This window comes from Acomys minous (genome assembly GCF_964271855.1).
Source record: "Acomys minous genome assembly, chromosome: 4".
NCBI lineage: Eukaryota > Metazoa > Chordata > Mammalia > Rodentia > Muridae > Acomys > Acomys minous.
In genome coordinates, this window is record NC_140486.1 from 120,198,485 (window position 1) to 120,214,062 (window position 15,578).

Below are 15,578 nucleotides of genomic sequence, written 5' to 3' on the forward strand. Positions count from 1 at the left end.
TACATCTCAGATCTAAATCTGTACTATAGAGTAACAGTAATTAAAACAGCATTGTACTGGCCAATAGGCTGGTTCATCAATGGAATTGAATCAAAGTCCAAGAAATAAATACACAGAACTATGGACACTTGATTTTTGACAAAGAAGCCAAATCCATACAATGGAAAAAGATAGTAGCTTCAAAAATTTGTGCTGGTCTAGGGAGATCCAAGATGGCAGCGAGCAGCGTGACCTGTGTTTAGAAGCTCCAGCAAATGACTCAGGAAACTGTGTGGAATTCTTAACCAGGAACACCAAGCTCCCCACCCAACTACAGAGGGAGTACTCCACAGTTCAAAAGGTCCAAAATACAGAAAAACTGCGTACCCCTGCACACACAGGAGGAGCGTGGATGTTCTTGGACCAGAGCTGCAGCTGGAAACCCTCTAGCAGAGGCAATTGGTGTGGTGACTGGTGGGAGTTGCTCTAAGAGAGGGGACTCAGTGCAAGCTTTAGGCCCCATTACCTTAGCTGAAGTTGGAGCATGGTTTGGGCCCCGTGGCCCAAGCTCAACTTTGGCACATGCTGCTCATGCCCCGAGACCAAAACTGGACTTGGTGTACAGTTTAGGACCATATAACCTATTTGTACATAGTGGGCAGTTTGGGCCCAGAGAATCTAACTGAGCTTGGCGTGCAGTCCTGGTCCTGAGACTCTGGCTGGACTCGGCCTGTGGTCTGGGCCCTGAGACGCTAGCTGTACTCATTACACTCAGTGTGAGGTTTGGGCCCAAGACTCTTTTGGACTCAGCCCTAACTGGACTAAGTGGGTGGATTAGGCCCCAAGACCCTTTTAGGTCCAGACATGCAAAGTGGACTCAGTGTGTGTGCGGTTTGGGCCACATGACACTATCCTGGACTCTACAAATGGTCTGGGTCCCGAAACACTATCGGAAACCACTGACAAGTGGTGCATCAGAGCTCTGGGACTAAGGAAATCTCGGGGAGACAGGGGTAGAGTGATCATCAGACCCCCTACACACTCCCTGGAGAGGTCCAGTGCCACAGGGGACCCAGAGGCTGTAGACACTTTGGCCTGGCCCAGCACACATTCTGAAACCCAAGATGAGTATACTAGCTGTTATATACCCAAACTACAGGGCTAATCTCCTGCCTTCCATAAAAGTGAAGCATCAGAGCTTCCAGCCTAGGGAAATTGAGAGAAAATGGGTGAATCTATCTTCAGACTCCCTCCACCCAACTCTAGAAGTTACCTACCAAAAACAAAGACTGCAAGATAACTAAAGGACAGTGTAAAATCACACGCTAAAAACAAAAGCAAAAACAAAAAACAAAAACAATATGGCATCTCCAGATCCCAGCTATCCTAAAGAAAGCAACCCAGAGAACTCAAACACAAAGGAAATACAAGAAAATGACCACAAATCCTTAGTAATGAGGATGATAATGGAAGAAACAAATAAAATTTGTAATAAAATGCAGGAAGATGCAGTGAAACAGATGGAAGACATAAAAGAATTCTATAGAGAGGCACTGAAAAAATTTTAGGAAAATACAAATGACCAGATGAAGGAAGTCAATAAAACAGTTCAAGATCTGAAGGCCTATAAAGAGGCAATGGAAAAAAACTCAGGAATATACAAACAGTCAATAAAAGAAATCATTGAAACAGTTCAAGATCTGAAGATGAAAATGGATTCAATGATAAACATATAGAAGAAAAATGTGAACGTGAGAGCTCAGAGAGGAAGGCAAGCAACACAGAGGTGAGCCTTTCTAACAGAATCCAAGAGATGGAGGAATGAATCTCAGGTCTAGAAGATACAATCCTAGATCTTAAAGCAACCATTAAAGAAAATGCTAAATGTGGAAAAATCCTGACACAAAACATCCAACAAATCAACGACACCATGAAATGAAGAAATCTGAGGATAATAGGTATTAAGGAAAGAGAAGATGCCAGACACCAACGCCCAGAAAATATTCTCAATGAAATCTTAGAAGAAAACTTCCCAATTCTAAAGAAAGAGATGCCTATAAACATACAAGAGGCCTACAGAACACCAAACAGAACAGATCAGAAAAGAAAAACTTACCATCACATAATAATCAAAACACAAAATATACAGAACAATGAAAAAAAACATGAAAAGCTGCAAGAAAAAAGGGGCCAAATAACATTTAATGGCAAACCTATCAGAATTACACTTGGCTTCTCAGCAGAGACCATAAAAGCCAGAAGAGCCAGAACAGAGGTCCTGCAAACCCTAAGAGACCACAGTCAGGCCAGACTACTTTACCCAGCAAAACTATCAATAACCATTGATGGAGAAAACAAAACATTCCATGACAAAAAAAAAAATTCAAACAGTACCTATCCACAAATTCAGCTTTACAGAAGGTACTAGAAGGAAAACTCCACCCCAAAGAGATAAGCTACAACCAAACCTACACAGGAAATAGATAACTACACCATTGAAAAAACACAACCACACAAATGCTCTACTGGAACCAACATCAAAATTAAGACTCTTGACAATCACTTGTCATTAATATCTCTCAACATCAATGGTCTCAATTCTTCAATTAAAAGACACAGACTAATTGAATGGATGCATAGACAGGGTCCAACATTCTTCTGCATTCAAGAACTACATCTCACCCATAAAGATAGAAATTACCTCAGGGTAAAAGGCTGGAAAAAAATGGTCACAGGAAACAAGAAGGCATAGCCATTTTAATATCTAACAAAATAGACTTTCAACCAAAATTAATCAAAATGGATGAGGAAGGACACTTCATACTCATAAAAGGTAAAGTCAACCAAGATAACATCACAATTGCAAACATCTATGTTTCCAATACAAGGGCACCCACATGTAAAAGATCTATTAATGAAGCTTAAACCACACATCGACTCCACACAATAATAGTGGGAGACTTCAACACCCCACTCTCACTGGAGGATAGGTCATTGAAACAGATACTAAGCCAAGAAATAACATCATTAACCAATGCCATGAATCAAATCAATCTAACAGATATCTACAGAACATTTCACCCAAACAGAAAAGAATATACCTTCTTCTCTGCACCTCATGGAATCTTCTCCAAAATTGATCACATACTAGGTCACAGATACAAGAGGATTGAAGTAATACCATGTTTCTTATCAGATCACCATGGTCTTAGGCTGCAATTCAACAACAACAGAAATAACAAAAAGCCTACATATATATGGGAACTAAACAACTCTCTATTTAAAGACACCTGGGTCAGGGAAGAAATAAAGAAAGAAATTAAAGACTTCCTGAAAAGCAATGAAAATGAAAGAACAACTTACCGAAATTTGTGGGATACATTGAAAGCATTGCTAAGAGGAAAATTCATAGCACTAAGTGCCTTTAAAGAGAAATTGGAAACATCCCACATAAGCAACTTAAGGACACAGCTGGAAGTCCTAGAAAAAAAGAAGCATAAACACCGAAGAGGAATAAACATCTGGAAATAATCTAACTCAGGGCTGAATTAATGAATTCGAAACAAAGAACACAGTCCAAAGAATCAAGAAAACCAAGAGCAGGTGCTTTGAGAAAATCAACACAATAAGCAAACCGTTAGCCAGGCCAACTAAAAGGCAGTGAAACAGTATCCAAATCAACAAAGTCAGAAATGAAAACGGCAACATGACAAAAGACACTGAAGAAATACAAAGAATCATAAGACCCTACTTTGAAGGCATATATATCACAAAATTTGAAAATCTAAGGGAAATGGATGATTTTCTTCATCAATTCCACTTGCCCAAATTGAGTGAAGAACAGATAAACAAGCTAAATAGTCCCATTTCCCCTATAGAAATAGAAGCAATCATTGATAAGTCTCCCAACCAAAAAAAGCCCAGGGCCAGATGGTTTCAGTGCAGAATTCTACCAGACCTTCAAAGATGTGCTAATATCGATACTCTACAAGCTACTCTAAAAGACAGAAATGGATGGAACATTACCAAATTCTTTCTATGACGCCATAGTCACATTGACACCTAAACTTCACAAAGACCCAACAAAGAAAGAGTATATCAGACCAATGTCTCTTATGAACATTGATGCAAAAATATTCTATAAAATACTTGCAAAGTGAATACAAGAATGTATCAAAGACATCATTCACCACGACTAGGGAGGCTTCATTCCAGGCATGTAGGGACGGTTTAATATACAGAAATCCATCAATGTAATCCACCATATAAACAAACTGAAAATAAAAAACCACATGATCATCTCCGTAGATGCAGAGAAAGCATTTGATAAAATCCAACACCCATTCATGTTTAAAGTTTTGGAAAGATCAGGGATACAAAGCACATACCTCAATATAATAAAGGCTATATACAGCAAGCCAATAGCCAAAATCAAATTAAATGGTGAGATACTTAAGGAAATTCCTCTAAAATTGGGACAAGGCCAGGCTGCCCACTCTCTCCATATCTCTTCAATATAGTGCTAGAAGTTCCAACCAGAGCAATAAGACAACAAAAGGAGATCAAGGGTATTCAAATGGGAAAGGAGGAAGTCAAATTATCCCTCTTTGCAGATGATAGGATAGTGTACATAAGTGACCCTAAAATTCCAACAGAGAATTCCTTCAGCTGATAAACACCTTCAGCAAACTGGCTGCATACAAAATTAACTCAAAAAGGTCAGTAGCATTCCTATATACAAATGACAATCATACAGAGGAAGAAATTAGGGAAACTACACCCTTCACATTAGCCAGGGCAGTATAAAATATTTAGGAGTTACTCTAACCAAGCAAGTAAAGGACTTGTTTGAAAAAAATTTCAAAACTCTGAAGAAAGAGATTGAAGATGACATGAGAAGATGGAATGATCTTCCTCACTCATGGATTGGGAGAATTAACATAGTAAAAATGGCCATCTTACCAAAAACAATTTACAGATTCAACGCAATCCCTATCAAAATACCTACACAAAATTTTAAAGACATTGAAAGTTCAATTCTGAACTTCATATGGAAAAACACAAAACTCAGAATAGCTAAAACAATCTTGTACAATAAAAGATCCTCCAGAGGAATCTCCATACCTGATCTCAAGCTGCACTATAAAGCAACAGTAATTAAAACAGCATGGTACTAGAACAGATATAGGCTGGTTGATCACTGGAATCAAATTGAAGACCCAGGAATGAGCCCACACACATAGGGTCACTTGATTTTTTACAAAGAAGCCCAATCTATTCAATGGAAAAAGGATAACATCTTCAACAAATGAGGCTGGTCTAACTGTATGTCTACATGTAAAAAAAAGCAATTGCACATATATTTGTTACCATGCACAAAACTCAAGCCAAGTGGATCAAAGACCTCAACATAAAATCAGAGACACTAAATTGGTTAGAAAAAAGTGGGGAAGAGCCTGGAACACATTGACATGTGAGAGAACTTCCTGAATAGAACACCAACAGCCCAGGCCTTAAGGTCAACAATTAATAAATAGGACTTCATGAGGCTGAGAAGCTTCTGTAAGGCAGGAGACACTGTCAACAGAACAAAGTGACAGCCTACAGACTGGGAAAAGATCTTCACCAACCCAACATCTGACAAAGGTCTAATATCCAAAATATACAAAGAACTCAAGAAATTAAACACCACAACCAAACTAAATAACCCAATTGAGAAATGGGGCTCAGAACTAAACAGAGAATTTTCAACAGAAGAATATCAAATGCCTGAGAAACGCTTAAATAAATGCTCAGCATCCTTAGTCATCAGGGAAATGCAAAGCAAAACAATTCTGAGATTCCATTTTACACCCATCAGAATGGCTAAGATCAAAAATTCAAGTGACACCACATGCTGGCAAGGATGTGGAGAGAGAGGAAGACTCCTTCATTGCTGATGGGAATGCAAACTAGTACAGCCACTTTGGAAATCTATCTGGCACTATCTCAGAAAACTGGAAATAGGGCCTCCTGGAGACCCAGCTATTCCACTCCTTGGAATATACCCAGAATATGCTTCAGCACACAACAAGAACATTTGCTCAACCATGTTCATAGCAACCTTATTCATAATAGCCAGAACATGGAAACAGCCTAAGTGTCCCTCAGTAGAAGAATGGATAAAGAAACTGTGGTAAATTTACACTATGGAATACTACTCAGCTATTAAAAAACAAGGAATTCCCAAAATTTGTTGACAAATGGATTGAGGTAGAAATGATCATAATGATTGAGTTAACCCAGAAGCAGAAAGACTCAAATGGTATATACTCACTTATATCTGGGCACTAGCCCAAGGGGCATGTCCCATGAAAATCATCACTTACCAGGAAAGCGGGACAGAGGGGAGGATATACTATGAGACCTTGGTGAGAGAAGCAAGGAAGAATGGGGAAATGGAAGGATCCAAAGGGTGTTAGAAATATACAAGAACATTACAATGGGCAGATCTGGGCTCACGGGTCCTTCTCAAACTATGGCACTAGCCAAGGAAAATACATGCAGTAAACTTTGAACCCTTACCCAGATCTAGCCAATGGACAGGACATTCTTCACAGTTGAATGGAGAGTGGGGTCTGACTTTCACATGAACTCTGGTACCCCATATTTGACCACATCCACTGGATGGAAAGGCATGGTGGCAATCAGAGGAAGGATAGCAGGCTACCAAGAAGAGATTTGATACCCTATGATCATATACATGGGGAGGAGGTCCTCCTCATTCAGTCATAGGGTAGGGGTGTAAGGAGAGAGGGAGGGAGGGAGGAATGGGAAGATGCAAGGGATGGGATAACAATTTAGATGTAATATGAATAAATTAATAAAATATATTAAAATTTTTGTTCTGGTCTAACTGGATGATAACATGTATAAAATGCAAATAGATCCATATTTATCACCCTGCATAAATCTAAAGTCCTAATGTATTAAATACTTCAACATAAAACATGACAGACTAAATCTGTTTAAAGAAAAAGTGGGGAAGAGCCTTGAACTCATTAGTACAGGAGAAAACTTCCAAAACAGAACACCAACAGTTTAGGTGCTAAGGTCAACAATTCATAAATGGGAGCTCATGAAACAGAAAAGCTTCTGTAAGGCAAAGGACACTGTAAAGAGAACAAAACAAGAGCCCACAGACTAGGAAAATATCTTCTCCAAGCCTATATCTGACAAAGAACTAGTATCCAAAATATATAAGGAAATCAAGAAATTAAACACCACCACGCCAAATATCCCAATGAAAAAATTGGGTCAGAACTAAATGGAGAACTCTCAACAGAGGAATATCGAGTGTCTGAGAAACATTTAAGTATATGCTCAACGTCTTTAGTAATCAGGGAAATATATATATATAAAATGACTCTGAGATTCCATCTTACACCAATAAGAATGGCTAAGATAAAAAACTTAAGGGGCATGCTGTCAAGGATGTAGAGAAAACGAACACTACTCCATTGCTTGCTGGAGTACAAACTTGTACAATCACTTTAAAAATCAATCTGGTGCTTTCACAGAAAATTGCAAATAGTGCTACCTCAAGACTCAGCTATACCTCTCCTGGACATACATGAGAAAGATGTTCCGCCATATAACAAAGATATTTGCTGAACTATGTTCATAGCAGCTTTACTTGTAATAGCCAGAATCTGGAAACAACCTAGATGACCCTAAAGTACAGAATCGAAAAAGAATGTATTATACATTTACATAGTGGGACACTATGCATCTATTAAAAACAAAGAAATCTTGAAATTTACAGGCAAATGGTACTAGAAATGATTATCTTGAGTGATGTAACCCAGACTCAGAAAGAGATGCATTGTATACATTCACTTATAATTGGATATTAGCCCAACATAGATGCCCTCTTAGAGACTCCACCCAGCATGGGATCAGGACAGATACTGAGACTTGCAGCTGGACACTGGTCAAAGAGCTAGGAGTTGTATGGAAGAGTTGGGAGGTAGAAACTTCTCACTGCCCTTGGGCTGCTAGGTTGCATGTACTTTTCTCCAAACCACTTGAAATGCACAGTGTTGGGGTTTTTTTGTACTGTGACAAATACCTGAAGAAACAATTTGAAGGAAGAGAGAATTATTTTTGCTCATGCTTTCTCATGTTAATCCATTGTAGCTTCCTTGCATTGGTATTAATTTTGTGGGAAATCACTAATGTGAATCGATGAGATGAAAAGAGTTGGGTATGCTTGGACTAGCTAATTTTTTTGCACCTTTCTTTTTCCCCTTTGTATTAGGCATAATTGCTCAGATTCAATTCCATAAACTAACCTCTGGAAATGGTGTACACAAGCCAAATGGATAATCAAAATTCACCACCATGAAGCTATACTCTTATATTCTACCTGTCTCTAGATTCATATATAATTTCCTCTTTGTTTTGTGCTTTCTGTTAGTAGCCTGGAAACAATTTTTATTTTGTTCATTGTTCATTCACAGTATATCGGGAATCTGGATCAATTTGTTATCCTATCCCTTCTTAGCAAATTACCAATACTGGTTTGACTTTAAGTAACATTGTTAAGACCTCCCAATTTTAAGTTTAGAACCAAACACATAGCCTGACTTAGTTGCATAGAAAGAAGTCAGGGTGCAGGCCCAAGCTTTACTCTGTACACAAGCTCTGCGACAGACTGACTTGTAAGTATATCTGGTTTCTTTGAGCTTCAAAGTAATTAAAATCTGTATTTATTTGTAAGTTAATAACATAGGCAGTTTTAGCTTTCATGGACCACTCAAATACTTGAATAGATGAACCTCTTTCTCTCATGACTTTGAATCTCTGGTGTCAGAATGAGCCTGGTACAATTTGAAGCTCACCTAGTTAGGTGAGGTTTACCCAAAGTAATCTCTTTTTCTTTTCACTGTACTTGTAATATAATTTAGAAAAGGAACTAAAATTCATAAATTCTTTGTCATAATATTATGCAGTTATGGATAAGTGATGGAAAAAATCAACAGAGCCATCCTGAATTACTTCCTAGCACTACAGGGAACTTTTGTAGATTGTTCCATATCTTTTAGTACTTCCTATGTGTTTCCATCTGTTTTGATTTTTAAAGACTAGATTCTTCTCTCCAAAGAAACCCTGACCAGTTTCCTTTCACTCCACTCCTCCCAATCCAATTGCCCCCAGTTTTCCTTTTCCCCAGATCCATTTCCATTCTGTTTCCTCTTTAGAAAAGAACAGCCCTCGGGAGACAACTGTCAAATAGGACAAAACAAGTTATAATAAGGCAATTAAAAAGCCCTCATAGCAATCCTGGACAAGCAAATCCAACAGGAAGAGTCCCAGGAGAGGGCAAAACAGAGGTACACTTCTCGCACTCTTAGAAGTCTCACAAAAACACCAAGTTTGTTATGCCATAACATACACAGAGGATCTGGTGCAGACACTGTGCTTGCCACTTCTGTCTCTTTCAGCCCATGTGAGTCCTGCTTAGTTAATTCAGTGGAACAGGTTCTCCTGGTGTACTCAATCCCTTCTGACTCATCCAATTTTTTTCTCTCACTCTTCTGTGGGGTTGCCCAGTTTCCAAGTGGAAGGACCCAATGGAGTCCTCGAACTTAGACGCCTTCTCTCCCACAGCACTTGCTGTGGTTCTCTGCCCTTCCTCCCATCTGCTGCAGGAAGGAGCCTCTCTGATGACAAGTAGACAAGGTACCAATCTATAAGTTCAGCAGAATATCATTAAGAATCATTTCATTGATCCTTTTTTTCTTTCTGTCCTTTTCTCTCTCTCTCTCTCTCTCTCTCTCTCTCTCTCTCTCTCTCTCTCTCTCTCATGTTTGGTTTCTGGGATATCCAGTCTCCAGGTCCTTGACATTCAGACAGTGTAGGTTATGAGTTTCCTTTACTGGAACGGGCCTCAACTTAACCCAAATATTGGTTTTCCACTCCCACAAGTTCTGTACCATCATAGTCCCAGCATATCTTGCAGGCAGGACTGTTAGTAGAGAGTTTTGTGGTTCCTTTATGTCCAGCTTTTGTTTATCCACAGCCTACAGAGTATCATCTTGTGCAAGTGTATCATCTTGAGACTAGAACAGTGGTTCTCAATCATCCTAATGTAGTGACTTTTTAATACAGTTCCTCATGTTGTGGTGACCCTTAAACATAAAATCATTTTCAGTTCTGTGTCATTACCGTAATATTGCTACTGATATAAATTGTAATTTAAATGCCTGATATCTGAGATAACTGACATGAAACCCCTGTGAAAAGGCTGCAGAATCCCAAGGGGATTAGAACCCACATGTTGAGAACTTCTTGGCAAGAAGTAATGGTGAAAGCTCCATGCACGCCCTCTACATTCAAGGAGCTGTGTGGAAGTTTTCTTAGGCAATGGGGCTACTACATGTTGGTTTTTAGCAAGTGACCTTTTTTTCCCACCATTAGCCTGGATTGTTATGGATTGTCATGGAACATCCTCAGACAACAACTTAAAGGATTGCAACTCAGTCTCTCCAGTGAAAGATTTGCCTGGATAAATGACAGTTGTTACTCTGTATCCTCCATTATTGGAGTCCATACTAGGGTAGCCTCATAGATTTCAGGAAGTCGCCACTGCACTAGGATTCCACAGCACCCCCTAATGCTCCCATATTTCAGCTGTCTCTCCCCACACTCTCTTCCTGCACTCCTTCCTCATATCTGATCTCTCTTGCTTTCATCTCCTTCTGCACCCAATCAATACAGAAAACGTATTCTATTTCTCCTTCTCAAGGAGGTCTGTACTAGAGCCTTCTTCTCTACCTAACTTCTCTGAGTCTCTGGATTGTAGATTATGATTTACTTAACAGCTAATATCCACTTTGAGTTGAGTACTTATCATATTTATCTTTCTGATATGGGCTACCCCACGAAAGAATCTTTTTGTTTGTTTGTTTTCTTTTCTTTTGAGTTCCATCCATTTCCCAGGAAATTTCATGATGTCAATTTTAAGCAAATGAGTAATATTCATTGTGTAAATGTGTCACATATTCTTTCTTCTACTGAGGGACATCTAGGCTTGTTGCCATTTTTAGCTATTATGCATAAAGCTACAATAAACATAGTTGAACAAGATTTGTTGTGGTAGGATGGGACACCCTTTGGTTATATGCAAAAGAGGGGTATACGAGGGTCTTGAGGTAGGTTTATTCCCAATTTTCTGAGCAACTGCCCTAAGGATTTCCATGGTGACTCTACAAAGTTGCAGTCCCACTAGCAAAGCAGAAGTGCTCCACTTGTTCTCCATCTCCATCCTTGCCATCATGGGCCATCACTTATGTTATTTTTTTTCCATTTCTTTTCTTATTAATTCAGATTACATCTCAATTTTTATCCCTTTGCTTGTCTCCTCTCATTCTTCTCTCCCTCGTTCACCCTATTCCCCTCCCCTAGGTCTGTGACAGAAGGAGGCCTCCTCCCCACTATATATATGGTCAAAGCCTATCAAGTCTCATCTCAGTACCCTTCCTACTCTTTCTCTCAGTGCCACCAGGCCTCTCCATCAAGGGGAAGTGGTCAAATATGGGGCACCAGAGTTCATGTCAGAGTCAGTCCCCACTGTCCACACAACTGTGCAGAATGTCCTGTCCATTGGCTAGATCAGAGTAGGGGTTCGAGCTTTACTACTTGTATTGTCCTTGGTTAGTTCAGTAGCTTGAGCAGACAGCCCTGGGCCCTGATCCATACACCACGATGCTCTTCTTGTGGGTTTCTAGGACCCTATTATCCTGTACTTCTTTCACCTAGAGACCCAATAGAAGATCCCTGCATATATCCCAATCTCCTGGTAATTGAAGACTTTCAGGGGACATCCCTGTTGGGCTAGTGTCCAGTTATAAGTGAGTACATACCATGTCCGTTTCCCTGAGTCTGGGTTAACTCCCTCAATATCATCATTTCTAGTTCCATCCGTTTGCCCACAAATTTCAGGATTTTCTTGTTTTTAATAGCTGAGTAGTAGTCTATAGTGTAAATGTACCACAGTTTATTTATCCATTCTTTGACCGAGGAACATTCCTGGCACAAAACATTCAAGAAATTAAGGCACTTATGTTTTTTATATTAGCCATTATGAGAGTTCTAAGATGGAATTTCAGAGTTGTTTTGATTTGTGTTTCATTGATGGCTTAAGGATGCTGAGCTTTTAAGTGTTTCTCAGCCATTTGAGATTCCTCTACTGAAAATTCTTTGTTTATATCTGTACCCCATATTTAACTGGATTACTTATGTTTTGTGTTTATATATTCTGAATATTAGGCCACTGTTGGATGTGGAACTCTCTTAAAGAAATGTTGACAGAAAGGGAAATATTCTTCTCCAGAAAAGAGCACATCAATTGGTTATCTAATACCAAATGGTCAAATCCAACATTGTACATATAAGTAATACTATAAAGACTAAGCATGTTTACACACATACATATAGCCAAAGACATATACAAACATGTGTGTAACTACATATATACATATATATATATATATATATATATATATATATATATATATATATATATATGCTAGAAATTTAAAGGGTTGCACACAGGGAAGGCTAAAGAGGAGGAAAAAGGGAAAGTGGCATAATTATAGTATAACTATTCAAACAAAATCCTGGGCGGTCTCCATGTGCATATTTATTTAATTTTTAATTTTATAATAATAAGGTTATTTTCACCTGGCTGTTTCTGAAGTGCTGTTTTTTACTTTCAAATTTTCTAGACATACTACAATTGTTCTTGCATTAAAGAAGGACTGACAACTACAGATGTAGAAGGTCATTTTATTGATGCTGTTCTTGGAAAATGTAATAGCAACTGTCATTCATTACCTTTGTTTCTTGCTTTTTTCTTTGCTTCAATCTCTTTTGCTAATATGTGTAGTATACCTGTCACCGTGACTTCCCTCCAGTAAGTATGTAATTTTCATGATTACTATGTACTTAAAACATAAGAATGATACATCTGGAAATAGCTCAGATTATTAGATCGCATGATTTTCTTGTCTTGTAGTAGTAAATATATACAAGAAATATTTATTTTGTTAAATTTTATGTATATGTATAATATTTTTTACTTCTTTTTGCATAACATGTGTAGATGTTATATTTAGTCACACTTTGAAGTGTGCAGTTTTGAAATTATATATATATATATATATATATATATATATATATATATATATATATATATATATATAATTATATAGAAAACATATATATCTATGCATCAGCAACAAGAGAAATCTAATAGAAACCTTAGGTAATATTTACCTTCTAAAATTTGCATGATGAATCCAACAGGAAAAATTTAAATTGTAGCGTGGATGTGGGTGTAGTTTGATTCATTGATAGGGATATTTAATTCTAATTCTATGTTAGCAACAGGGCTATGAGAAAGCATAAGTGTTATCCACAAAGGAACACAGAACTTTTAAAGTTACAATTTGTATTCTAAATTGACCCCTAATTTGTCATTCATGCGTGCTTCCAACATATATGAAGCCTAATACTCAGTTTTATTCCAGGAACAGATTAAAGGGCATTCCATCAAGTGGTTAACAAATACATCTGTGGCCTAACTATCCTGTAAAGGCTGACCAACAAAATGGAAAAACAATAGTTTAATTATGAGGTGTTCTAAATTAGTTGTGGAGTGAAAGTAGAGACAAAAAATGTGTGGAGAATCTTGCATGTATGCAGTTCTGATGAAAAGCATCAGGAAGGAAACGAAGAAGTTGACTGGAGGAGAGGGAAAGTAGGGATCCATTGTAAGGAAGCATTATTACATAATGAAATTCTCTACAAAAGTTGAGGAAGATTGATGAGATAGATGTTTCCCTTTTTCATTTTATCTCACTGTAGTTAAAGTGTTTTGGTTTGGTTTGGTTAGGTTTGGTTTGGTTTCATTTGGTTTTGGTGGATGAGATTGCCTTGGACAACCTAAACTGGCCTAAAGCATGTGATCCTTCTGCCTCTGCCTCTGCAGTGCTAGAGTTCTAGTCAGATGGGCATCCTGTTCCAGTGTTTGAAGACAGTATGGAAAGTGAAGTTAAAAGAGGAACGTGGGGTAAAAGAAGGAAGGAGCATAATAGTTACATTAAGAGATAATATGGTATAGCATATTTGAGAAGTATTTTTCTGTGTTAAATGGAATATGGAGCAATCTAGTATCATATTCCATTTGGTCAACTACAATAACAATTCTAATAACTACAATAAAAAATTCAAGGAAGATAAACCCAAAAGAACCCATAACTGAGTTGTTGAAATGTAGCAGTGAGTAAAAACACTTGCTACCAAGTCAAAGGATCTCAGTTCAATTCCTTAGAACTCACATTCTCGGTGCAGAATCTGGAACATACTGAGTTTGAAGCCAGACTGTTATTCTGTGATACATTCAAAAGAAGAAAAATAAGAGTGGAAGAAAATCTCAGAATTTACAGATATCATGTATTTTCTGCACAAAATATTATTTTGCTCAGAATACGAGGACCTCAACTTGATATGAACATTTTGGGGTCAGGGTTGAATGTAAGGAAAGCACAGTTTCTTTGGAACTGATGTGACAGAAGACAAAGAAAATGTCCAGGATGTCCCTAATGTAACTAATTTCAGAATGAGATAGAAAACTAAACCTTCAGTAAATGAATGCATAATCATTGAAACATGGCATGTCATGAAATTAAGGAGTTTTGCAGATAGTAGGAGAATTTCATGTAATTACAAGTGCTTCAGATGAAGGCTTGTTATCACACACAGGAACTAACCATAGGTTTCTACATCAATAGAGGAGAGAGTCTTTTTGTTTTGAAGCTTGAAAATGATCCAAATGTCTTATCAGAAGATTTTATACACATCAAAAGCAGTTTTAGGAAAGAGGATTACAGCTTAAGAGTGTATGGATTAAAATATCAGAGAGATATCAATAAATGAATTAATTATGTATTTGAAGGTCTTAAAAAACAAAACAGGACTAATACAAAACAAGTAGAAAGAAATGGGGGCAGAGATTACAGTGCTGTTTGGTCAGTACTTACTGAGTATTCACAAAGCCTTGGGCTTGGTCTTCAGCACTGCAGGAACTAGGAAGTGTTGGTATATACCTCTAATTCAAGCATTTACAAGATGAATGCAAGAGGAGCAGGAGTTCAAGGTCAGCATTGGAAACAAGGTGAGACCAAACCTGATACTATCTAAAACAAAACAAATTACAAAACAAGGAAAGAACTGCAGTGAAAAAAAGAGCAAACAAAAGAAGAAGAAAAAAAGAGAAATACAGAAAAGAAAAAACATAGAAAGCAATGCTCAGAGCCAAAATTAAGAAAATAGAGACAAAAGAGAATAATGTAAATGATCCATAAAACACAGTTGATTTTTTAAAAAAATAAACAAGACTGATGACCTTTTATTCAAAGTAACAAAATCTTGAAAAAATTAAATGCCTAAGTAGAGATGAAAAGTAAATATTACAAAACACATAGAATCATTGGGAGACACTTTGAATACTCATACACCCAGGAAGTAAATACAGAAGAAATTGATAAATTTCA

The 15,578-nt window shown here is 37.7% G+C and overlaps 1 protein-coding gene across 1 annotated transcript in view; it reads left to right on the plus strand.

Moving 5' to 3' along the window:
* LOC311595773 (solute carrier organic anion transporter family member 6C1-like) overlaps positions 1 to 15,578 on the plus strand; it is a gene marked incomplete at its 5' end in the record, with an annotated part of 102,713 nt that overhangs the window by 64,313 nt on the left and 22,822 nt on the right. Inside the window, one exon of the mRNA XM_084778743.1 lies at positions 12,750 to 12,937. Coding sequence (XP_084634869.1) covers positions 12,750 to 12,937 — 188 coding nt within the window. The remainder of the gene's footprint in view (positions 1 to 12,749; positions 12,938 to 15,578) is intronic.